The sequence below is a fragment of the Macaca mulatta genome, chromosome 20 (genome assembly GCF_049350105.2).
Source record: "Macaca mulatta isolate MMU2019108-1 chromosome 20, T2T-MMU8v2.0, whole genome shotgun sequence".
Classification (NCBI taxonomy): domain Eukaryota; kingdom Metazoa; phylum Chordata; class Mammalia; order Primates; family Cercopithecidae; genus Macaca; species Macaca mulatta.
This window is the reverse complement of record NC_133425.1, coordinates 3,431,961-3,456,468: the sequence shown is the minus strand read 5'-3', so window position 1 is coordinate 3,456,468 and position 24,508 is coordinate 3,431,961. Positions and strand designations below refer to the sequence as shown.

Here is a 24,508-nt window from a genome sequence, read left to right as displayed (position 1 = left end):
TTCCGGCCACACTGAATTTTTGGTTTTGGGGATGAGGGTTGTTTTTGGTTTTTGTTTGTTTGTTTGGGGTGTTTGTTTTTGAGACAGAGTCTCACTCTGTCGCCAGGCTGGAGTGCAGTGGCTCGATCTCACTGCAACCTCTGCCTCCCGGGTTTAAGTGATTCTCCTGCCTCAGCCTCCCGAGTAGCTGGGACTACAGGCGCGCACCACTACACCCAGCTAATCTTTGTATTTTTAGTAGAGACAGGGTTTCGCCATGTTGACCCGGATGGTCTGGAGCTGTTGACCTCATGATCCGCCCGCCTCGGCCTCCCAAAATGCTGAGATTATAGGCGTGAGCCACTGCGCCCAGCCTGTTTTTGTTTTTTGCGATGGAGTCTTGCTCTGTCAGGCAGGCTAGAGTGTGGTGGCGCGATCTTGGCTCACTGCAACCTCCGCCTCCCGGGTTCAACCGAGTCTCCTGCCTCAGCCTCCTGAGTAGCTGGAACTACAGGCACCTGCCACCACACCCAGATAATTTTTTGTATTTTTAGGAGAGACAGAGTTTCACCATGTTGGCCAGGCTGGTCTTGAACTCCTGACCTCAGATGATCCGTCCATCTTGGCCTCCCAAAGTGCTGGGATTACAGGCGTGAGCCACCGAGCCTGGCCAGATTTTGGTTTTTTTGAGACAGCACCTTGCTCTGTTGCCCATGCTGGAGTGCAGTGCCGTGATCTCTGCACTCCACCTCAGTCACCCAAGTAGGTGGGACTACAGGTGCCCGCCACTAGCTAATTTTTGTATATTTTGCAGAGATGGGTTTTTGCCATGTTGCCTAGGCAGGTCTAGAACTCCTGAGCTCAGGCAACCCGCCCGCCTCAGCCCCCTTACATACTTTTTTAAAATTGTGGGTCAGGCACAGTGGCTCACTCCTGTGATCCCAGCACTTTGGGAGGCTGAGGTGGATCACCTGAGGTCAGGAGTTCAAGACCAGCCAGGCCAACATGGCAAAATTACATCTCTACTAAAAATACAAAAATTATCTGGGTGTGGTGACGCACGCGTGTAATCCCAGCTACTCGGGAGGCTGAAGCAGAATTCTTTGAACCCAGGAGGCAGAGGTTTCAGTGAGCTGAGATCGTGCCACTGTACTCCGGCCTGGGCAACAGAACAAGATTCCGTCTCAAAAAAAAAAATTGTGGTAAATACACATAAAATGTACTATTAGCGACAATCACAGTGTTGTGCAACCATCACAGCTTTGTGGATCCAGAACCTTTTTGGCACCCTGAAAGGGAACCTATACCTTTTAAGCAGTGACTGCCCATCCGCCCCTCCCCGCCAGCCCTGGGTAGACACCAGTCTGCCATCTGCCTCCACAACCAATTGACCTATTGTGAACACATGTGACTACAATATGTGACTTTTTTTGTTTGTTTTTTGAGAAGGAGTCTCGCTCTGTTGCCCAGGCTGGAGTGCAGTGGCACGATCTCAGCTCACTGCAAGCTCTGCCTCCCGGGCTCACACCATTCTCCTGCCTCAGCCTCTCAAGAAGCTGGGACTACAGGCGCCCGCCACCACGCCCGGCTAATTTTTTTGCATTTTTAGTAGAGACGGAGTTTCACCGTGTTAGCCAGGATAGTCTCGATCTCCTGACCTCGTGATCCACCCACCTCGGCCTCCCAAAGTGCTGGGATTGCAGGCGTGAGCCACCGCGCTCGGCGCTGTTTGTTTGTTTTGAGACAGAGTTTCACTCTGCCACCCAGGCTGGAGTGCATTGGTGTGACCCTAGCTCACTGCAGCCTCCACCTCCAGGCTCAGGTAAGGTCATCAGCAGTGAGGTTGGGGTAACAATGGGCCCGCTTTCTGCGAGCAGGTTGCAGAGATTTTCAGCAGAGGGATCACTGCAAGGTTTTGAGCAGAGGGAATGATAGTGGGTGTTTCAGAAACGTCCCTCTAACTGCTGCGAAGAAAAAGGGACTTTAGGCTGGGCACAGTGGCCCACACCTGTAATCCTAACACTTTGGGAGGCCGAGACGGGCAGATCACCTGAGGTCAGGAGTTCAAGATGAGTCTGACCAACATGGTGAAACCCCGTCTATAAAAATACAAAAATTAGCCGGGCGTGGTGGCGGGTGCCCGTAGTCCCAGCTACTTGGGAGGGTGAGACAGGAGAATTGCTTGAACCCAGAAAGCGGAGGTTGCAGTGAGCTGAGATCTCGCCACTGCACTCCAGCCTGGGCAACAGGGCAAGACTCTGTCTCAAAAAAAAAAAAAAAAAGAAAAGAAAGAAAAAGGTATTTTAGGGCCCAAGCAGAAGCAGGAGAGGGCTCAGAAAGCCACTGAGAGCCAGGATGGGTGGTCTCTGAGTAGGGCAAACAGAAGGAAGAGCAGGTTGGAGCTTTTGGAGCTTGAGGGTTCTGGGGAGCTGCTGGGGAGGAGGACCAGGAGACAGGTGGGTGAGGTGAAGCCAGGGAGTAGGTGAGCGCAGAGCCCCAAAACACCTCCATTCATGGTGTGCTGAGGAGTAACTGAGAAGCCAGTATCCAAGGGAATCAGGGGTACGGATGGGATGTTTGTCCCCTCTAAACCCGTGCTGAAACTTTATCCCCAAAATGTAACAGCATTAAGAGGTGAGGACTTTAAGAGGCAAAGGGGGCTGGGAGCAGTGGCTCACGCCTGTAATCCCAGCATTCTGGGAGGCCGAGGCAGACAGATCATCTGAGGTCAGAAGTTTGAGACCAGCCTGGCCCACACAGCAGAAATCCCCATCTCTATTAAAAATAGAAAAGTTAGCCAGCTATGGTAGCACACACCTATAATCCCAGCTACTAGGGAGGCTGAGGCAGGAGAATTGCTTGAACCTGGTGAGGTGGAGATTGCAGTGAGCTGAGATGGCACCACTGCCAGCCAGCCTGGCTAACAAAGTGAGACCCTGTCTCAAAAAGAAAAGGGCATCCTGACTAGGTGACCTCAGGCCCTGCTTTGGCTGGAGCCCAGGCCCCTGGAAGGCAGAGAGGCCAGGCACAGGCAGCAAGAATAGAGCCTCCCTTTCTCCAGATGGCGTCCTTTCCCAGGCAGGCCTCAGCCTGGCTCAACAGAATTATGCCTGTGGACATTCCACGGCCAGACCCAAACAAGAACCACAAAATCCTTTTTTTTTTTTTTTTGAGATGGAGTCTTGCTCTGTCACCCAGGCTAGAGTGCAGTGGTGCAACCTTGGCTCACTGCAACCTCCATCTCCTGGGTTCAAGCAAGTCTGCCTCAGCCTCCCAAGCACGTGCCACCACGCCCAGCTAATTTTTGTATTTTTAATTGAGACAGGGTTTCAGTATATTGGCCCAGCTGGTCTCTAACTCTTGACCTTAAGATCCGCCCACCTCAGCTTCCCAAAGTGCTGGGATTACAGGTGTGAGCCACTGCGTCCGGCCTCCAAAATCCTTTATTTAGCCAATCCCATGTTGAAGAATATTTAAATTACCTTTTTCTTTTTTTTTTTTTTTTTTTTGGTCACTTGCATCCTTTTTCAACATCCCTCTTTTTAGCTTAACTCATTAGAAGCAATACCTCTGTGAGGCCGGGCGCGGTGGCTCACACCTGTAACTCCAGCACTGGGAGGCCGAGGCAGGCGGATCACGAGGTCAGGAGATCAAGACCATCCTGACTAACACGGTGAAACCCCGTCTCTACTAAAAATTACAAAAAACTAGCCGGGCGAGGTGGCGGGCGCCTGTAGTCCCAGCTACTTGGGAGGCCGAGGCAGGAGAATGGCGTGAACCCGGGAGGCGGAGGTTGCAGTGAGCCGAGATCACACCACTGCACTCCAGCCCGGGTGACAGAGTGAGATTCCGTCTCAAAAAAAAAAAAAAGGCCGGGCGCGGTGGCTCAAGCCTGTAATCCCAGCACTTTGGGAGGCCGAGACGGGCGGATCACGAGGTCAGGAGATCGAGACCATCCTGGCGAACACGGTGAAACCCCGTCTCTACTAAAAAAATACAAAAAACTAGCCGGGCGAGGTGGCGGGCGCCTGTAGTCCCAGCTACACAGGAGGCTGAGGCAGGAGAATGGCGGGAACCCGGGAGGCGGAGCTTGCAGTGAGCTGAGATCCGGCCACTGCGCTCCAGCCCTGGCGACAGAGCGAGACTCCGTCTCAAAAAAAAAAAAAAAAAAAAAAAAAAGAAGAATCAATACATCTGTGAAAACACTGATTCAATGGCTACATATACATATTTTATATATATATATATATATTTGTTTTTTTTTTTTTTTTTTTTTTTTTTTTTTTTGAGATGGAGTCTCGCTCTGTCGCCCAGGCTGGAGTGCAGTGGTGTGATCTCGGCTCACTGCAACCTCCGCCTCCCGGGTTCACGCCATTCTCCTGCCTTGGTCTCCCAAGTAGCTGGGACTACAGGCGCCCGCCACCTCGCCCGGCTAGTTTTTTGTATTTTTTAGTAGAGATGGGGTTTCACCGTGCTAGCCAGGATGGTCTCGATCTCCTGACCTCGTGATCCGCCCGTCTCGGCCTCCCAAAGTGCTGGGATTACAGGCGTGAGCCACCGCGCCCGGCCTATATTTGTTTTATATATATGTATTTGTTTATATATATGTTATATATATATTTGTTTTATATATATTTGTTATATATATATATATATATATATATATATTTTTTTTTTTTTTTTTTTTTTTTGGGGGGGAGAGAATTTCACTGTTGTTACCCAGGCAGTGGCGCAATCTCTGCTCACCACAACCTCTGCCTCCCGGATTCAAGTGATTCTCCTGCCTCAGCCTCCCGAGTAGCTGGGACTACAGGTGCACGCTACCACACCCAGCTATTTTTTTTTTTTTTTTGAGTGGGAGTTTCACTCTTGTTGCCTAGGCTGGAGTGCAGTGGTGCAATCTCGGCTCACCACAACCTCCGCCTCCCAGGTTCAAATGATTCTCCTGCCCCTCAGCCTCCCGAGTAGCTGGGATTACAGGCATGCACCACCACACCCAGCTAATTTTGTATTTTTAGTAGAGATGGGGTTTCTCCATGTTAGTAAGGCTGGTCTCAAACTCCTGACCTCAGGTGATCCACCTGCCTCAGCCTCCCAAAGTGCTGGGATTACAGGCGTGAGCTACCATGCCCAGTGAGCTACTTATATTTTCTATTGCTATGTAAATTGATTCAACTCTGTTAACATGAAATAGTGTCTGTTTTTGTGCCACTGAAAGTCATCCCCAGGTCAGCTTGCAGTACACGATGCTTACCTGGGGAGACAGTGGAGTCATCCCCTCACAGATAGAGACTGAATGCCTCCTGTGTGGGGGGCACCCAAAGGGGTCCTCTACCCCCAGAAGCAGGGCCACATCACCTTGTTCCCAAAGTCAGTCCTCTCCTCTCAAGCGCACTTTCCCTCCCAGCCTCTGCCAGGACCTTCCCCACAAGTGACCATGCCTCCCCTCCCACCTGCAGACATACAAGCACATTCTGAGGATGTTAAGCCGACCAGATGGGGCAGAGCTCAGCTTTGGGGTCGACTGAGTTTAATCCCAACTCAACCTTGTCCAGCCGGCGACTCTCCGTGGCTCAGTTTGGCCATCTATAAATGGAGATATGAATAATCCCTGCCTCTCAGGCCTGTCCTGTGACTCTAAGGAGGTAATGAAGGTAAGGAGCAGTGGTGCTGCAGCCTAGATGCTCACAGAGTGCCCAGTAAGCCAAGGCAGCCGGGCGAGTGTGGAAGAAGACGGCCCGTGGCTGGGCATCATCAACAGTCCCCATTCCAGCCGTTGTCTCAAATCAGCTACCTCTTGCCCTGTAGTAAATGCAGAGTGTGATTGTTGTCAAATCCAGTTCTGCTCAAGGTCAAGGTCATTTTTTGGTTTTTTTTTTTGAGACGGAGTCTCGCTCTGTTGCCCAGGCTGGAGTGCAATGGCGCAATCTCGGCTTACTGCAAGCTCCGCCTCCCGGGTTCACACCATTCTGCTACCTCAGCCTCCCGAGTAGCTGGGACTATAGGCCCCCACCACCACGCCCAGCTAATTTTTTTGTATTTTTAGTAGAGACGGGGTTTCACCGTATTAGCCAAGATGGTCTCGATCTCCTGACCTCATGATCCACCCCTCTCGGCCTCCCAAAGTGCTGGGGTTACAGGTGTGAGCCACCGCGCCCAGCCTTTTTTTTTTTTTTTTTTTTGATATGGACTCTTGCTCTGTTGCCCGGGCTGGAGTGCAGTGGTGCAATCTCAGCTCACTGCAGCCTCCGCCTCCCAGGTGCAAGCGATTCTCCTACCTCGGCCTCTCAAGTAGCTAATATTACAGTCATGTGCCATCACATTTGGCTAATTTTTGTTCTTTTGGTAGAGACAGGGTTTCACCATATTGGCCAGGCTGGTCTCCAACTCCTGACCTCAGGTGATCTGCCCGCCTCGGCCTCCGAAAGGGCTGGGATTATAGGCGTGAGCCACAGCACCCAGCCAGAAGGATGAATTTCATAAACATTATGTTAAATCATAGAAGCAAGAGCCAGAAACACATACCATATAATCCCAGGTATAAAGCAGTCCAGAGGCTTGGTCGTGACTCTGTGGTGATAGGAGTCAGAAAAGTAGTCGGCAATGTGCTATCTGCTGTTGACTGGATAGGAACAAGAGGGAACTTCCTGGGGTGTTGGAAATACTTTATACTTTGGTCTGGGTTATGTTTACACAAGCATATACATATGTAAAAAATTTGCTAGGTGCGGTAGTTCACGCCTGTAATCCCAGCCCTTTGGGAGGCCAAGACAGGAGGATCACTGGAGGCCAGGAGTTGGAGACCAGCCTGGCCAACATAGTGAGACTCCATCTCTACAAAAAATTTAAATTTATAGAAAAAAAAGGCTGGGCGTGGTGGCTCACGCCTGTAATCCTAGCACTTTGGGAGGCCGAGGCGGGTGGATCACGAGGTCAGGAGATCAAGACCATCCTGGCTAACACGGTGAAACTCTGTCTCTACTAAAAATACAAAAAATTAGCCAGGCGTGGTGGTGGGCGCCTGTAGTCCCAGCTACTCGGGAGGCTGAGGCAGGAGAATGGCGTGAACCTGGGAGGTGGAGCTTGCAGTCGAGACCGTGCCACTGCACTCCAGTCTAGGAGACACAGCAAGACTCCGTCTCAAAAAAAAAAAAAAAAATTAGGTTGGGCTTGGTGGCTCCCGCCTGTAATCCCAGGACTCTGGGAGGCCAAGGGGGGGTGGATCACCTGAGGTCAGGAGTTTGAGACCAGCCTGGTCAACATGGTGAAACTCCATTTCTACTAAAAATACAAAAAATTAGCCTGGCATGGTGGTGCATGCCTGTAATCCCAGGTTCTCGGGAGGCTGAGGCAGGAGAATTGCTTGAACCCAGGAGGCACAGGTTGCAGTGAGCCGAGATCGCGCCATTGCACTCCAGTTTGGGAAATGAGCAAAAATCCATCTCAAAAAAAAAAAAAAAAATTAGGCGTAGTGGCACACACCTCTGGTCCCGGCTACTTTGGATGCTTAGGTAGGAGCATCACATGAGCCTGGGAGGTCAAGGCTACAGTGAGCTGTGATCCGGCCACTCCACTCCGGCCTGGGAGACAGCAAGACCCTGTCGCAAAATATATATATACATGTAAAAATGTAAAACTTCTGGCCGGGCGCGGTGGCTCACGCCTGTAATCCCAGCACTTTGGGAGGCTGAGGCGGGCGGATCACGAGGTCAGCAGATCAAGACCATCCTCGCTAACACGGTGAAACCCCGTCTCTACTAAAAACACAAAAAATTAGCCAGGCGTGGCGGCATGCGCCTGTAGTCCCAGCTACTCGGGAGGCTGAGGCAGGAGAATGGCGTGAACCCGGGAGGCTGAGCTGGCAGTGAGCTGACATCGCGCCACTGCACTCCAGCCTGGGCGACAGAGCGAGACTCCGTCTCAATAAATAAATAAATAAATAAATAAATAAATAAATAATGTAAAACTTCCATCGAGTTGCACGGTTTTCATACCCTTTAATGTAATGTTTTGCTTCAATTAAATACCTAATAATTGACGATGACGGCGAGCAATCACTGAGTACCAGGTTCTAGGCAGTGTCCTTAGACCCTTACCCCACGGCCTGGTAATGTCTGGTTCGTGTGACCTCCAAGGCACAGGGAACGCGTTTTCGCAAAGGAATGAGGCGAGTACGCAGGCCTGCCGGGGAAGGAGCCCCGGGCTGGCTCGCGGGACTCGCAGGTAAGCGACCCACGTGGTGGCCCGGTGTCCCGAGCGCGTCCACAGCAGAGGCACGGGCGCGGCCGGCGGAGGTGCCTCGGCCCCTACGGCCCCAGCCCCCTCCCGCGACGCTCCTGCTGGAGCCCCGCCCGTGCCCGCGGGAGAGACCGGCCAATGGGCAGCCGGCCTGGGCCGGGTCACTCCGTGAAGGGCCTCGTCACCTAGGCTGACCACTCGCTTCCAATGGGTGAGCGGCCCCGCGGCCGCCGGGGAGCACCGGCCTTGCGCCTGCGCTACTCTCCCCTCTGCAGCATTTCCGCAGCGAGCGCTTCACTCCGAATGCCGGTTGGCGCCCTGCCAGCCAATCACCGGGGCGCCCCGAGCCCGGTAGCCAATGATCGCCCGCCTCCCCGCACCGGCCCTCGCCGATTGGCGCTGACCTCCCGCAGCCCGCGGGAGGCGGGGGCGGATTGGCGAAGGTGCAGACCAATGGGTGGTGGGCGCGAGGCGCGGAGCCAATGAGCGCCCCGGGGGCGGGGAGGGCGCCGCGGCGGGCGGCTGCGAGGAGCGGCCGGCGGGCGGCAGCGGCCGGCGGGAGGCGATGGCGGCGGCGGCGGAGGCCGGTGGCGACGACGCCCGCTGCGTGCGGCTGAGCGCCGAGCGGGCACAGGCGCTGCTGGCCGACGTGGACACGTTGCTGTTTGACTGCGACGGCGTACTGTGGCGCGGGGAGACGGCCGTGCCTGGCGCTCCCGAGGCCCTGCGGGCGCTGCGGGCCCGCGGCAAGCGCCTGGGCTTCATCACCAACAACAGCAGCAAGACCCGCGCTGCCTACGCCGAGAAGCTGCGGCGCCTGGGCTTCGGCGGCCCCGCGGGGCCCGGCGCCGGCCTGGAGGTCTTCGGCACGGCCTACTGCACCGCTCTCTACCTGCGCCAGCGCCTAGCCGGCGCGCCCGCGCCCAAGGCCTATGTGCTTGGCAGTCCGGCTCTGGCCGCCGAGCTGGAGGCCGTGGGCGTCACCAGCGTGGGCGTGGGGCCCGAGCCACTGCAGGGCGAGGGTCCCGGTGACTGGCTGCACGCGCCGCTGGAGCCCGACGTGCGCGCAGTGGTGGTGGGCTTTGACCCGCACTTCAGTTACATGAAGCTCACCAAGGCCCTGCGCTACCTGCAGCAGCCCGACTGCCTGCTCGTGGGCACTAACATGGACAACCGGCTTCCGCTGGAGAACGGCCGCTTCATCGCGGGTCCGTGCGCCCTGGGGCGGGAGGCTGGGGGGCGGGCGGCGGGCCCCCTTCCCGCCCTTTGACCCGGTCCCCTGTGCCCCGCAGGTACCGGCTGTCTGGTCCGAGCCGTGGAGATGGCCGCCCAGCGCCAGGCCGACATCATCGGGAAGCCCAGCCGCTTCATCTTCGACTGCGTGTCCCAGGAATACGGCATCAACCCCGAGCGCACCGTCATGGTGGGAGACCGCCTGGACACAGACATCCTCCTAGGCGTCACCTGTGGCCTGAAGACCATCCTGACCCTCACCGGAGTCTCCACTCTAGGAGATGTGAAGAATAATCAGGAAAGTGACTGCGTGTCTAAGAAGAAAATGGTGCCTGACTTCTATGTTGACAGCATAGCCGACCTTTTGCCTGCCCTTCAAGGTTAAAGATTGGGTGTCTTTAATCTCCAGAATAAAAAAAAAAAAAAATTGAAAACCAGTTACCCAAATTAATAGGTGGGGCTTAGGCATCTGTTCTGCTAAGTGGCTTCAAGGAGTGTAATTGGAGTTAAGCAAAGGCATTCATTGTTAACCTTGTAAGTACACGTTTGGGAGACGATTTTGTTTACAGATGCTTGTAATCGAAGATGCACTTTTAGGCTTGGAAGGCATTGTGGCGTTGGGGGGGGGGGCAGGCTCAGCACCTGTCCGGGATTCAGGTAACCGAGGCAGGTCTAGGGGTGTGTGTCCTGTATTTTATGGAAAAACTCATTCAGGGATCCAGCCCCTCGGGGTGGAGGGACTGATTATTCTGACTATTGGGAGAGGCTTGCATGGACCAGGGTCCCATCAGTGTGACTGGAAGTCCGGCGGAGCCTTCTGTGTTTCTGTGCCTCCCGGCAGGGAGAGAGTGGAGGAGGCTGCTCCCAGGTGGCATCTCTCTGCCACTGGGTACAAAGTGCTGCCCTCACCACCCTCCCGCCTCCCCTACTTCCTTGAAAACCACTCTGATGTCACAACTGAGTGTCTGTTCCGTTTCAGATACCCAGGGCTGCTGCCCAGTTCTGCAAATGCGGCCCAGCTAAACCTCTTGCCGTCTCAAGTGTGCATTTAAACCCAGGTGATTTGGACTGAGCAGCCGCGATGGCGTGAACGCCTTCGCTGAACTCGGGGCTGCAGTGCAGGGAGCTCAGAGCAGTGCTGCTACCAAACAGTTTTTAACTTTGAACAACTGTGTCAGGCAATGGAGTTGAATCTTAAGTGTGTTAATAGCTGTGCTCTGTGTCGTAGGGAAAATCCCACTGAAGGAGCCTCTGTGCCCTGCAGCCAGTAGCACGGCTGAAGCATGTGTTGGCTGAGGAATGCCTGTCATCCAGGTGCCCTGCATTCGGCAGCTCGGCTGAAGCATGTGTTGGCCTAGGAATGCCTGTCAGTCATCCAGGGCTCTGGGAGGGGAGGGGAGGAGAGTTGTGTCCCCGAGAACAGCAAGTCCTTTACAAAGCATCCAGTCTCTTCCAGTCCTCCCATTCCCTAGGTTGGGGTAGGGGTTAGAGGCTGGTGGCCCAGGAGGTCACCTGCCTTGCCCTGGATTCCCTCTTCAGTGGCCAGGAGGAGGACTTGGCAGGGCCACCAGCTCGCCAAGGTTCTGGGCGGGGCTCTGGTCTCTCCTGCCTGCTCCTTTGCTCTGCTGACCTTTCACAGGCCTGACAGCAGACTCAGCAAGGCCATACCAGGACACTCACCTTCTGGCTGGCTCCCTACCAGCACCTTGCCCAGCAGCTTCTCTCTTGGCCCCATAGTCACAACACTCCACTTGGTCACAAAGACTTCAGAGCAATAAGGGGCGTCCTGAGCCTTCAGCACCTCCCAGGCCTGGGATGTCAGGTTTAGAGGGTGCTGCGGAGCAGCATGAGGGCAGCTGTGCCCATGAGGCTGGTGGCGCTGACGCTGGCTTGGCTAGGTTGGCTCAAGCCGGGTCTGGCCTGGCAGGGTGCAGTCACACCAAGAGTGCGTGGCAGGTGCAGCCTCGGTGATGCCTCTCTTGCCGGGTGGGGGCTAGGAGTCCCTGTGCGCCCTGTCTCTAGCCCATGAGGGGCTGCGGCACTGTCTGCACCAGAGCACAGATTAAACTCTCAAACCCACACTGGCTCGGGTGTCCTTGCTCTCGCCTTGCATTGGCCCGGGCGATGCCGTCTCGCCGCGGGTGGGAGGATTCAAAGTAGATGGGTAGCTGGGGTTCCAACTCGAGCTGGAATGGCAACTGCCCACTCCTGGCCTGGGTCAGAGGAAGATGTTCTGGAGAATGAGGGAAAGCCAGGCACAAAGGGAAACCAGGGAAGGAAAAGGCCTCAGAGTGAAGCTGGTGGGCTGCCATGGCAGAGAGCCCAGGGCAGGGGGCAGAGCTCAGAAGTAATTCTGGGCCGGGCGCGGTGGCTCACACCTGTAATCCCAACACTTTAGGAGGCTGAGGCAGGCGGATCACTTGCGGTCAGGAGTTCAAGACCAGCCTGGCCAAAATGGTGGAAACCCATCTCTACTAAAAATACAAAAATTAGTGGGACATGGTGGCATATATCTGTAATCCCAGCTACTCAGGAGGCTGAGGCGTGAGAATTGTGTGAACCCAGGAGACAGAGGTTGCAGTGAGCCGAGATCACGCCACTCCACTCCAGCCTAGGGGACACAGCAAGACTCCCATCTCAAAAAAAAAAGTGCTGGGCGGGCCCCCGAGGCTGGCCTGACTATTCTGGGGGCACAGGCACAGCAGGCTGCCTGTCTGTGGTCCAGCCTTCAGGAAGCCCCTGGACTTGGGTGTGTGGGGACTGGGAAGTGGCTGGGGGTGCATAGTCCCACACCTGTCATTCACTGAGCAGGCATTTATTGACAGCTTGTGGTGTGTCAGGCCCTGTGCCCAGCTCTGGGAGTCAAGGGTAACCTGAGAGACTCAGGCCACTTTAGGAAAACGAAATCCACCCCAACCACACTTAGTGAGTCGCCCTGGCCGGGCCTGGACTGCCCTCCAGTCGTTCAGCTGGACTGGATTTCTACTCAGCCCAGCCCTATGCCTCCCAGACCCTGATCTCTAGTCTGCACAGGCCAGGTGTCTGGAGCCGGGCCTGGTGACAGGCATCCCCCAGGTGGGAGGAGGGGACTGTCCTGGCTCTGACCTGGATATCAGATCCGGAGCTGAGGGAGAGGCGCAGGGTTAGGAGGGGAGGCGTTCTGAGTTTCCCCGGCCAAGGCTGCAGACAAGGGGCGCAGACAATCGGCACATTGTGAGCAGGGGCTGCAGGATGAAGCCAGCGAACTGCCGCGCTGAGCGCCCCAAACCTGGGCCTACAGGGGTGAGTGCCTCCCATCACTCCTGCAGCAAGGACCCAGGGGGTGCCCCCGGCCACCCAGCCCCTCCCTTCCCCAGCCCACTGGCTCCCTGATCTCTAAACCCCATGACCCTTCTGACCCTAATGCGCCCCCAGGTGAAGACCAAGCCCACCTGTGGGGGCTGGAGAGCCACGGGCCTATCCCTGCTGCTGCTGCTCCTGGCACTGGCCACTGCGGGAGCTGTGGCTGGAGGGCTTCTTGGCTTCGCTCAGGGCCCTCCCAAGGTGAGCCCCTCCTCAGCACCAGGGATGTGGACAGTGAAAAGGGGAAAGGGAAGCTGGCACATCCCAGCCTCCAGCAGAGCCAGGGTGCAGAGCAGGCAGTGACCGCCTAGGAGCAGACGGCCAGAGGTGGAAGGGCCCACTCGGGGATGTCAGGAGTCCTGCAGCCCAGAGCTGGCGGCTGTGCTGGGGTTGTCCAGCTGCCCAGCTGAACTCCAACTCCCACTGCCAGCCAAGGCTGCAGACGCTGCGAATGACCCTCCCAAGCCCCCACATGCCCCGGCCCAACCAAACCATCCTGGTGGACGTGGCCCGGAACGCAGCGACCATCACAGTGACCTCACCTCAGAGCAACCACAGCTGGGTGGTGCTGTTCGACGGGCAGAGCGTGAGTGGGCAGGGAGGGGTCACGTCACCCTTGCAGGTGTCGGTCGGGGTGGCCCTGCCTCACCTCCCTGCCTCCCCAGGGCTGCATCTGTTACCGCCCCGAGGAGCACCAGGCCTGCTTCCTCCGCCTGATGGAGGACAGTGATCGGGAGACCCTGCGGCTGCTGATGGATACCTCCAAGGTGAGCCATCCTGCTGGGCACAGCCCCCCACCAGGGGCTAGACAAAGGGTCCTGTGTGCAGCTGGGCACAGGATAGGCTGGAGCTCTGGTTTCAGGGAACAGGAAGCTCTCTCCACCCTGAGCCCAGGCTGCTGACAAGAGCAGAGGGTGGGGACATCACTGGGGGTTGGGGGGTATCCAGCCCCGCCCAGCCAGGAGTAGGGAGCAGCCCTGTCCCACAGCCCACCAGAGCCTTCTCAACAGGTCCAAGAGCCTCGGGGCCCTGCCCAGGACACCCAACACACCCAGGAGCTGCTGGCAGTGCAGGGGAGCCACGAGGTGGACCCTGCCCAGGTGGGGGATTTGGTGCAGCGCCTGTGCACAAGGACCCCCATCTACTGGGCCCGGCGAGCAGAGGGTGAGTCAGGGCCGCTGTGGGGGGAAGCCAGGCCCTCGGGATGGTTTGATGAGCTGGGGGCGGAGCCCTTGGGGATTCACGGCACCCTCGCCACAGGGCCCCGGAGACAGCGGCTGATTTATCTGTGCATCGACATCTGCTTCCCAAGCAACATCTGTGTGTCAGTCTGCTTTTATTACCTCCCAGACTGAGCCCCGACCTGGCCCAGCCCGGTCCCTGTCCCCAATCCAGCGGGCTGGCCAGGTCACCCGCACCAGGGAGGATAGCTGCCGGCAGGGACTAATAAACCCTTCCACCTGGCCACAGTGGTGTTCTCTGTGGACTAAGGCCCTGAAACGCGGCAGGGAGGGGACAGGAAACACACTAGCTTAGGGGTGGGCACCAGCCTCACACCCCTCAGCAGCTTTGGGCCCTTGGCTGACTCCCAGGCAGTGCAGGCTAGCCCAGTCCAGGAGTGTGCAGCCTGGCTTGGGTCGAGCTGTCACATCTGGATAAGCAACTGGGGGCTGAGAGTCCCAGGGCGGCCTGGCCCAGCAGGTCAAGGTGCCACAGCGGGCCATCAGGTCCAGCTGGTGTAGGCCGGCAGTAGGGCCTGTTCTGACCTGGGTGCTGCATGGGACCCTCCAGCTGCCACCACCTGCACCAGGCAGTCCTGAGGGGTCACAGGCTAGCCCAGCACACTGTCGTTGAACGCCAGGCAGACGACAGCCTTCTGGTGGCCGCCATACTCTCTCTTGATCTCTCCAGTCTCCACACACCAGAGCCGGGCCAGGTTGTCCGAGGAAGCTGGAGGGGGAGATTGGGCAGGGCTCAGAGCAGAGGTGCAGGCCAGGCAGGTGGCCCTAGCAGAGGGGGAGCCGCAGCCAAGGTGGGCTGGCTCTGGAGGCCAGCGCTGGGAGGCCAGGGATGGGGAGGCCGGGCGGGGCTCACCAGTGACGATGTACTGGGAGTCCCCCGAGAAAGCACAGCCCCACATCCAACCACGGGAGGACTCCCCGGGGTTGCCGCTCTTGATGCTCAGCTCCGTCATCAGGGAGAAGTTGGATGTCCTCCAGATCTTGCACGTCTGATCAGCCGAGCAGGTGGCAAGGAGCCTGGGGTATGGGCGTGGGGGCGTGTCCAGCAGCAGCCACTCCACCCAGCAGCCCCTCCCATCTCCAGCCCTCAGCCCAGGCAGGTCCCCTCTCGGGCCAGCAGGCCCTGCACGCACGTGGAGTCGGGGCTGAAGCGGCACTGCAGGGCGTAGCGCGTGTGGGCGGGGATCTTGGTCTTGGGGATGAGCTGGGTTACCTCGTCACCAATGCCCCCCGTCAGATTCCAGACATAGCAGTTTCCCTAGAGGTCAGGAGGACCGTCACGGGGGACCCGAGGCCTCAGGTCTGAGACACAGGGAAGGATGCCCTGGGGGCCAACACTGGGGTTCAACTGTGCATGGGGACCCTGGGTCGGGGCGGACAGGCCCCTCTGGTCCTGCCTGCAGGAGGCACCTGGGTAGCCTGGCCCTAACCAAGGGCCACACATGGCAAGCCAAGAACAGGGGGCCACACCTGGCCAAAGACTCAAATTCCCCTTCCTGGAGGATGCCGATGGCCAATGGAAGTACACGGGAGAGGGCACCAGCTAGAGGGACAACATGACAAAGGCCAGGAGAAAGGAAATCCGGGGGCAAGAGGGACAAGTGACACGCTGGGATTAAATGGAGTTAACGGAAAAAAATGAGGTTGGAGAGAAGAACAGGGGCCACACCACGGCAGCCTAAGGGCAAGGCCAGTAGCCCTGGGTCTCCCCAGGGGAATGATGCCACCTGGCTGGTACTGACGAGGCACCACTAGAAGCATCCAAGAGAGAACGGGTCAGGGGCCGGGGGAGGTCAGGGAGGAGGAAAGGAGGCCTCAGAGAGTGTGTCAGCTGTCATGGGAAATGAGGGTGACTGGGACCAGGAGGCAACAGAGAGAAAAGAGGAAAGTGGACCGACTTGGGAGAGACTCCAGAAAGCGGAGCGACCGGCCTGCAGACAGGGCCAAGGCATTGGGAGCGACATTCACGCTTCTGGCTTTGCTGGCAGGGTGGGTGTTAGTGCCTAGGATGGCGAAGCAGGAGGGGGGCACTAAGGGACATCCAGGAATAAGCCCACCTGCAGAGGCTAAGGGCTGAGTGCCAAGCTGGCCCCACCCAGCACCTGCCTCCAGGACTCACAGCGCTATTGACAGCTGCCATGTAGCTGGCGTCGGGGTCAATGTGGGCAGACGTGATGGAGACCTCGGGCTCGGGGATCAGCTGCTCGTTGTGGTCTGTTTTCAAGTCCCAGATGTGGATAGCCCCGCTCTGGTCACCCACGATGAGCTCTGCCTGGGGTGCAGGGGTGGTGAGGCAGGACCCAAGCCCAGCCCTCCAAAGTCCCAGAGTGCCTGGCCCCATGAGCACCCCTCACCTGGTTGGGGTGCAGGCACACGCAGTTAATGGGTGCGTTCACCTGGAAGATCCGCTGGCACTGCAGGTTCCGGGACCTGTGGACCGGGCCAGGGCACATGCTGTCCATCTGGGCTTGTTGGTGCCCTACCCAGATGGCCTTAGCCTGGCCACTCCTCCCCTCCCTCTGCTAAAGGACCTGCCTCTTGGGAAATACTCGAGACGCAGGGCCCTCCACTCCAGCAGGGAGCCTAAGCCAGTGGCTGGTGGAAGGGGAATAACACGCTAGCTCCGGGCTCAAGGCAGGACTCGCGCTTTGATGCAATTCACTCTCCTCCTGTCCTCACTTCTCTCACTGAGTCGCCCACAGGAAGCTCCCTATTTCAGCCTCTGCTTGGAGAGAACCCAACCTAAAATGGTCTCTCAGAGCAGCCCAGCCCAGCCCCAGGCAGCAGGCCCCTCCCCACCGCACCTGAGGTCCCAGATCCTGGCTGTGCAGTCCTCGCCGCCCGTGTACATCCAGCGGCCGTCTTCGTGGAAGCCCACAGACGCGATGTTCTTGTTGACGCCATCATAGCTGATGATGGGGTTGGGGTTATTGGAGTTGAGATCATACATGCGGATGTGCTGGTAACCTAGGGACACAGGCTGAAATGAAGCTTGGTTGTGCTCAGGTCGACCCACCAGAGGTCAGGGGTTAGAGATCAAGGGTCACAGATACCTGCAGCAGCAATCATACTGCGGTCTGGTGTGATCTCCAAGGCATTCACCTGCTGGGACTGTTAAGGAGGATGATGGGAAGGCAGCCCTGAGGACAGGGGCCCCCAGGCCTTCACCATCTGGCCTTCACCCAGGCTGTGGTCCCCACATGAGGCATCCCTCCAGCGCCGCCCTGCCCGCCCCAGGTGGAGGATACGGAGTCCTGGTGCTGCACAGTCCGGGTGCAGATGCCGCTGTGGGCCTGCCAGAAGCGCACGGTGTGGTCGTAGCCTGCAGTGGCCAGGATGACCGGGTCACTGCCCACCGTGCCTGGGGACGTGTTCATGGTGTGGCCTGCACGGGCCCTAGAGCTGAATAGCAGGGGTCAAAGGTCAGGGCATCTGCAGAGAAGGATGTAAAGTACTGAGAGGACACACTGTGCTAAACAGATTACAGACCCACGGGGCGCTGCCGAATGGCGCTTATCATTCCCAATTTAGAGTTGGGACAACAAGCGGAGGTAGGTTCAGGGACACGCGTCACACGCGTGACACCCGGCTCCGGGCGGCTCCGGGGCTCCAGGGCGCGTGCTCCATCCCCGCCCCACGCACCCGGCGGGGGCGCCGTCCCCCGCGCAGCCGACAGGGGGCAGTCACGCGCGGGCGCCACTCTGCCGCAGGGGCGGGCTGCGCGTGCGCAAGGCGGCAGGTGGGCCGGGGAAAGCCGAGCCCTGCGGCTGCGCATGCGTAGCAGGCCGGCGGCGGGCCGTGATGGGAAGGGGCGCAGTCTGGCTGGACCCCCGAGCTCCCCTGTCCTCCGCCGACCGCCCTTTCTCCGTCCTGCTGGCCGGCTTCCCCTAGCCGTACTCTCCCAGCCACCCAGCAGCCGGTTCCCGGCCCCTGGCTCGCGGCCTCGTACCTTACGGGCGACTCCGCACTCCGCTGTGTCCAGGACGGCAAGGGGAGCCGGAGCGAGTCGATCGAGGTCGAGCGTAGAGTTATCGATAACTCCCTAGGGCGAGACCATGGCGCGGGCGGGGGTGGATGGGACGAGACCAAAGTTCTGGGGCAGGGGGTTCCCGCCGGGAGGAACCCGGAGAGGTTCCTTGCGCTGCCGCGGGCCCGGCGCGAGGTGGAAGGAAGCTGCGGCTTTCTCTCTGGCCTCCTCCCCACTGGCACCTGCCCTTCTGACACGGCTGTCCGTTTCCCAGGCTGTCGGGTCGCGCCGTTCCCGTGCCCTCCCTGACCCACTAATGCGCCACGCTGGGCTAGAATTGGCTGAAAATTACAGGACTTGAGTTCAGACAACGAATAATTTTTTTTTTAGTGTAAGTATATCCCGGACGTTGCATGGGAAATACTTATGCTAAAAAAAATTTTGCTGGGCATCCTGTAGTTGTACTCACTAGATCTGGTACCCCAGCCCCAGCCTGACCCTTGGGACATCCCACTGAGCCCAGGGTCCCCCTCAAAACCACAGGCCCTCATTCCAGCTCTGTGCGCTCCACGCTGGTGCCCTCACCCTTGAGACTGGCTCTCGCATGGTTTTTTCCCACTGCTCTTACAGATGTGACTGCACCCCTTCCTCTGGCCACAGAGGGGGTGCCTCTTGTCCCTTGACCAGGCCATAGTTCCCAGGAGCCTTCCTTCCTATACCTTCACCTCCTCTCCTTCCTGCCCCTTAGCCTTTAAACACTATAAAGCAATCCCAGACTCTTTTCGTTAAAGAGCGGTCCTCACCATTAGACCACGTCCTCACCTCCCACTCATTCTGCAACCCCAGTCATCTGCCTTTTACCCCAGCTCTCTAGGTCTCCAGTGGAAATTCCTCAAGGCCACTGACAATCTCACTTTGCTAAATCCAGTGGATACTTTTCCTTCCTTCCTCCCACCCGTTTTTTTTGTTTTGTTTTGTTTTGTTTTTTTGAGTCGCAATCTCCCTTTCTCACCCAGGCTGGGGTGCAGTGGTGCAATCTTGACTCACTGCAAAACCTCTACCTCCCAGGTTCAAGGGATTCTCTTGCGTCAGCCTCCTGAGTACCTGGGATGATAGGCGTGCGCCACCACACCTGGCTGATTTTTGTATTTTTAGCAGAGATGGGATTTCACCATGTTGGCAAGGCTGGTCTCAAACTCCTGACCTCAAGTGATCCGCCCACCTCAGCCTCCCAAAGTGCTGGGATTACAGGCATGAGCCACTGCACCCAGCCTCCCACTTCTTTTTTTTTTTTTTTTTGAGACAGAATCTTGCTTTGTTGCCAGCCTGGAGTGCAGTGGTGCCATCTCGACTTTCCACAGTCTCCGCCTCCCGGGTTCAAGCGATTCTCCTGCCTCAGCCTCCCAGGTAGCTCGGATTACAGGTGTGTGTCACCACGCCCAGTTAATTTTTGTATTTTTAGTAGAGACAGGGTTTCACCATGTTGGCCAGGATGGTGGATGGTCTTGATCTCCTGACCTCGTGATCTGCACCCCCCCAGCCTCCCAAAGTGCTGGGATTACAGGCGTGAGCCACTGTGCCCGGCCCCCTCCCACTTCTTGACGCATCTGTGCCATGTTTGACAGCACCATGCCTGAAAGGCTGCCTTCTCCTAGCTCCTTTCTCGGAATTTAGTCTCTTTCCCTGCCTCCCTCCAAAGACTGGGGCTCTCCAGAGTTCACTCTGTGCACCCCACGAGATACTGGGGGGCTGGCGACTACTAGCTCTGGAGCTTCCAATGCTGTCCCTGTGCTGGGCCCCTTCCACTCTGTCTCCAGCTGTAATGGCCTCAGCTCCCTATTAGACACTGTCCTTTGAATGCCCCGCAGGGTCCACCACATTCCATGGCGGAGACAACTCATCCCTGAGTAGCTCCCCTTCTGTGGGCAGTGCTCACCTTGTATTGCCGCTGGGCAAGATCCGACACCTCCCCTTCCTCGCCCTGTCCTGTCCTGCCCTGCCCTGCCCTTCCCTTCCTCCCCCCCCCCCCGCCCACCGATTTTACCTGTGACATATCTTCCTGTCCTTTCCCCTGCCCTGGCTCTAGCTCACCAGCCATCCCTCATAACAGCCTCCTTCCTTGCCCTAACCACTCTGGCCCCCTTCCAGACTGTCCTCCACAGTGCAGAATGGCCATTTATTTATTTATTTATTTTTGAGATGGAGTTTCACTCTTGTTGCCCAGGCTGGAGTGCAGTGGCGTGATCTCGTCTCACCGCAACCTCCACCTCCCGGGTTCCTCAGTCTTCCAAGTAGCTGGGATTACAGGCATGCGCCACCACCCCGGCTAATTTTGTATTTTTAGTAGAGACAAGATTTCTTCATGTTGGTCAGGCTGGTCTTGAACTCCCGACCTCAAGTGATCCACCTGCCTCAGCCTCCCAAAGTGCTAGGTTTACAGGTGTGAGCCACCGCGCCCGGCCAGAATGGCCTTTTAAAAACCTCAGTCTGAGGCCGGGCGCGGTGGCTCAAGCCTGTAATCCCAGCACTCTGGGAGGCCGAGACGGGTGGATCACGAGGTCAGGAGATCGAGACTATCCTGGCTAACGTGGTGAAACCCCGTCTCTACTAAAAAAAATACAAAAAACTAGCCGGGCGATGTGGTGGACGCCTGTAGTCCCAGCTACTCGGGAGGCTGAGACAGGAGAATGGCGTGAACCCGGGAGGCGGAGCTTGCAGTGAGCTGAGATCCGGCCACTGCACTCCAGCCTGGGCGGCACAGCGAGACTCCGTCTCAAAAAAAAAAAAAAAAAATTAAAAACCTCAGTCTGGGCTAGGTGCGTTGGCTCACACCTGTAATCCTAGCACTTTGGGAGGCCAAGACAGGCAGATCACGAGGTCAGGAGATCAAGACCATCCTGGCTAACATGGTGAAACCCTGTCTCTACTAAAAATACAAAAAATTAGACAGGCATGGTGGTGGGCACCTGTAGTCCCAGCTACTTGGGAGGCTGAGGCAGGAGAATGGTGTGAACCCAGGAGGCAGAGCTTGCAGTGAGCCGAGATGGTGCCACTGCATTCCAGACCGGGCAACAGAGCCATACTCCATCTCAGAACAAACAAACAAACAAAAACCCCTCAGCACAGTGATTCATGCCTGTAATCCCAGTACTTGAGCGTGAGCCCAGCACAGTGATTCATGCCTGTAATCCCAGTACTTTGGAAGGCTGAGGCAGGAGGATCACTTGAGCCCAGGAGTTCAAGTCCATCCTGGACAATACAGTGAGACCCCATCTCTACAAAAAGTTTAAAAATTAGCCAGGAATGGGCTAGGCGTGGTGGCTCAAGCCTGTAATCCCAGCACTTTGGGAGGCCGAGACAGGTGGATCACGAGGTCAGAGGCAGAGCTTGCAGTGAGCTGAGATCCGGCCACTGCACTCCAGCCTGGGCGACAGAGCGAGACTCCGTCTCAAAAAAAAAAAAAAAAAAATTAGCCAGGAATGGTGGTGCATGCCTGTGGTCCCAGCTACTTGGGAGGCTGAGGTGGAAGGTTCACTCGAGACCAGGAACTGGAGGCTGCAGTGAGCTGTGGTTGCGCCACTGCGCTCCAGCCTGGGTGACAAAGCAAGACCTTTTCTCAAAACACAACAAAACAAAAACCCACAGCAAAACCTAGGAATGACGTGATCACCCCATTAGAAGCCGTCAGGGGTCCCCGTCCCTCTCCAGACTCCTGGGCCTGGCCCTGGCCCACCCTGTGGCTTCCATCTCCTCTCCATGTGATATAGTTAGGCTTTGTGTCCCCGCCCAAATCTCGTCTTGAATTGTAATCCACATAATCCCCGTGTGTCAAGGGACGGACCAGGTGGAGGTAACTGAATCAGGAGGGCGGGCTGCCCCATGCGGTTCTCATGATAGTGAGTGAGTGCTCAAGAGATCTGATGGTTTTTTTTTTTTTTTTTTTTTGAGACGGAGTCTTGCTCTGTAGCCCGGGCTGGAGTGCAGTGGCCGGATCTCAGCTCACTGCAAGCTCCGCCTCCCGGGTTTAGGCCATTCTCCTGCCTCAGCCTCCGGAGTAGCTGGGACTACAGGCGCCCGCCACCTCGCCCGGCTAGTTTTTTTGTATTTTTAGTAGAGACGGGGTTTCACGGTGTTAGCCAGGATGGTCTCGATCTCCTGACCTCGTGATCCGCCCGTCTCGGCCTCCCAAAGTGCTGGGATTACAGGCTTGAGCCACCGCGCCCGGCCAGATCTGATGGTTTTATAAGGGGTTCCTCCTCCTTTGCTCCACTTCTTCCTGCCGCCTTACGGAGAATGGGTGCCTTGCTTCCCCTTCGCCTTCCGCCATGATTGTAAGTTTCCTGAGGCCTCCCCAGCCATGCTAAACTGTGAGTCAAATAAACCTCTTTCCTTTATAAATTATCCAGTCTCAGATGTTCTTTATTGCAGTATGAAAATGGACTAATACTCCATGCATCCTGTACTCTGGCCAGAGGAGACATGTTCTCTTTTTTTTGTTTTGTTTTGTTTTTCAGATGGAGTCTCACACTGCTGACAGGGCTGGACTGCAGTGGTGCAATCTCTGCCTCCTGGGTTCAAGCGATTCTCCTGCCTCAGACTCCTCCTGAGTAGCTGGGATTACAGGCACCCCCCACCATGCCTGGCTAATTTTTTGTATTTTTAGGAGAGACGGGGTTTCACCATATTGGCCAGGCTGGTCTCGAACTCCTGACCTCATGATCTGCCGCCTCAGCCTCCCAAAGTGCTGGGATTACAGGCGTGAGCCACAGCACCCAGCCATGTTCTCCCCTTTGAGCCCTTGCCTGTGTCTGGGATGCTTTTCCCTCTATGCGTTACCTGCCAAATTCCTGATTCTCAGCATCTCTAATAACATTTTCTTTTGGCTGGGCATGGTAACTCACATCTGCAATCCCAGCACTTTGAGGGACCAAGGTGGGATGATCACTTGATCCTAGGAGTTCGAGGCCAACCTGGGCAAGATGGCAAGACGACCTCTTCTCTGCAAAAAACTTTTAAAAATTAGCTAAGTGTAGGCTGGGCGCAGTGGCTCATGCTTGTAATCCCAGCACTTTGCGAGGCCGAGGCGGGCAGATCATGAGGTCAGGAGTTCGAGACCATCCTGGCCAATATGGTGAAACCCCATCTCTACTAAAAATATAAACATTAGCTGAGCGTGGTGGCGCATGCCTGTAGTCCCAGCTACTTGGGAGGCTGAGGCAGGAGAATCGCTTGAACCTGGGAGTCAGAGGTTGCAGTGAGCCGAGATCAAACCACTGTACTCCAGCCTGGCAACGGGGTGAAACTCCATCTAAAAAAAAAAGAAAAGAAAAGAAAACTTTTTGGCCAGCTGTGGTGGCTCATGCCTGTAATCCCACCACTTTGGGAGGCCAAGGCGGTTGGATCACGAGGTCAGGAGTTTGAGACCAGCCTGGCCAAGATGGTGAAACCCAGTATCTACTAAAAGTACAAAATTAGCCGGGCATGGTGCCAGGCACCTGTAATCCCAGCTACTCAGGAGGCTGAGGCAGGAGAATTGCTTGAACCTCAGAGATAGAGTTTGCAGTAAGCCAAGATCGTTCCACTGCACTCTAGCCTGGGCGACAGAGCAAGACTCCATCTCAGAAAGAAAAGAAAAGAAAACTTTTTGTTTGTTTTGTAGAGACAGGGTCTCACTCTGTTGCCTGGGCTGGTCTTGAACTCCTGGGCTGAAGCAATCCGCTCACCTCTGTGCTGAGAGTTGAGTGATTACAGCTCTCACCACCCAAAGTGCTGAGATTACAGGCATGAGTCACCATGCCCAGCCAATACATTCTTTTTCTATGGCTAAGTAATATTCCACTGTATGACTAAAGCACGTTTTATGTATCTGCTCATCCATAGGTGGACATTTGGGGTGTCTCCTCCTTTTTGGCTGTTGTGAATGGTGCTGCTATCAATGGTTGTGTGCTAGTGTCTGAGAACGGGTTTGCATCTCTTGGGTAAATATTTGGAGTGGAATTGCTGGGCTGTAGGAGCATTTTACCTCCCTTATGCGTGGAGTCCTCACAATGACTCCAGTAGGGAGGAATCGCTCTCATTTTGGAGACGAGAAAACTGAGGCTCACAGATGCAGAATTGCATGTGGCAGGCACAGGGCTAGAAGGTGGGGGTGCCCAGGTTTTGTTCAGCTCTAGGCCGGGCCCGTCCTGTTGAGCTCCACCTGCTGCTGCTCATGCCCTTTCTGGTGTGACTACTCCCCAGGCAGCCCCTGCACTCCATAGTCCTCCTCATCTTCCTCTCGAAGTAGACAGGGGCTCACTAACCAGGCTCCATACCAGGCTTGGGGCAGCTTTGGGGAGTAGAGGTGAGCGTTTGGGCTTGGATGGCTGGGAGAGGAAGAGGCTCCGAATCCCAGCAGTGTCTGGAGCAGCATAGACCCTGCAGGAGAGAGCAGGAGACAGGGTGGAGCTGAGGCAGGCTCAGCCAGGCGTGTGGGGTCCCACGTGTCTCATGACCCTGCGCTGTTTGC

The 24,508-nt window shown here is 56.6% G+C and overlaps 3 protein-coding genes across 14 annotated transcripts; 2 read left to right on the top strand and 1 right to left on the bottom strand.

The window, feature by feature from the left end:
• The first annotated feature begins 8,725 nt into the window (after nt 1-8,725).
• Nucleotides 8,726-11,529, top strand: PGP (phosphoglycolate phosphatase). 2 transcript variants are annotated; one of them, XM_028841568.2, is made up of 2 exons: nt 8,726-9,421; nt 9,510-11,529. In XM_028841568.2, exons 1-2 carry the CDS (start codon nt 8,783-8,785, stop codon nt 9,672-9,674), a joined length of 804 nt encoding a protein of 267 aa, XP_028697401.2. In that variant the 5' UTR covers nt 8,726-8,782; the 3' UTR covers nt 9,675-11,529. The 2 variants fall into 2 exon arrangements, with proteins under 2 accessions (XP_028697401.2, XP_001084229.3); XM_001084229.5 differs by having other exon boundaries at nt 8,726-9,425.
• A 1,002-nt stretch (nt 11,530-12,531) lies between these two features.
• Nucleotides 12,532-14,257, top strand: BRICD5 (BRICHOS domain containing 5). Of its 6 annotated transcripts, none has more exons than XM_001084285.5 (6): nt 12,532-12,732; nt 12,865-12,993; nt 13,223-13,378; nt 13,458-13,559; nt 13,803-13,956; nt 14,053-14,257. In XM_001084285.5, the coding sequence occupies exons 1-6, from the start codon at nt 12,682-12,684 to the stop codon at nt 14,145-14,147; spliced, it is 687 nt and encodes a 228-aa protein (XP_001084285.2). In that variant the 5' UTR covers nt 12,532-12,681; the 3' UTR covers nt 14,148-14,257. The 6 variants fall into 6 exon arrangements, with proteins under 6 accessions (XP_001084285.2, XP_077841442.1, XP_001084172.2 ...); XM_077985316.1 differs by having other exon boundaries at nt 13,789-13,956; XM_001084172.5 differs by having other exon boundaries at nt 13,803-14,257.
• Nucleotides 14,112-18,041, bottom strand: MLST8 (MTOR associated protein, LST8 homolog). 6 transcript variants are annotated; one of them, XM_015125374.3, is made up of 9 exons: nt 17,983-18,041; nt 17,282-17,465; nt 17,087-17,138; nt 16,838-17,000; nt 16,388-16,463; nt 16,153-16,305; nt 15,167-15,291; nt 14,887-15,050; nt 14,112-14,742 (listed from the first exon to the last, which is right to left on the bottom strand). In XM_015125374.3, the coding sequence occupies exons 2-9, from the start codon at nt 17,408-17,410 to the stop codon at nt 14,624-14,626; spliced, it is 981 nt and encodes a 326-aa protein (XP_014980860.1). In that variant the 5' UTR covers nt 17,411-17,465; nt 17,983-18,041; the 3' UTR covers nt 14,112-14,623. The 6 variants fall into 6 exon arrangements, with proteins under 6 accessions (XP_014980860.1, XP_077841378.1, XP_014980859.3 ...); XM_077985252.1 differs by having other exon boundaries at nt 17,087-17,135; XM_015125373.3 differs by having other exon boundaries at nt 17,282-17,435.
• Between the last annotated feature and the right edge of the window lie 6,467 nt (nt 18,042-24,508).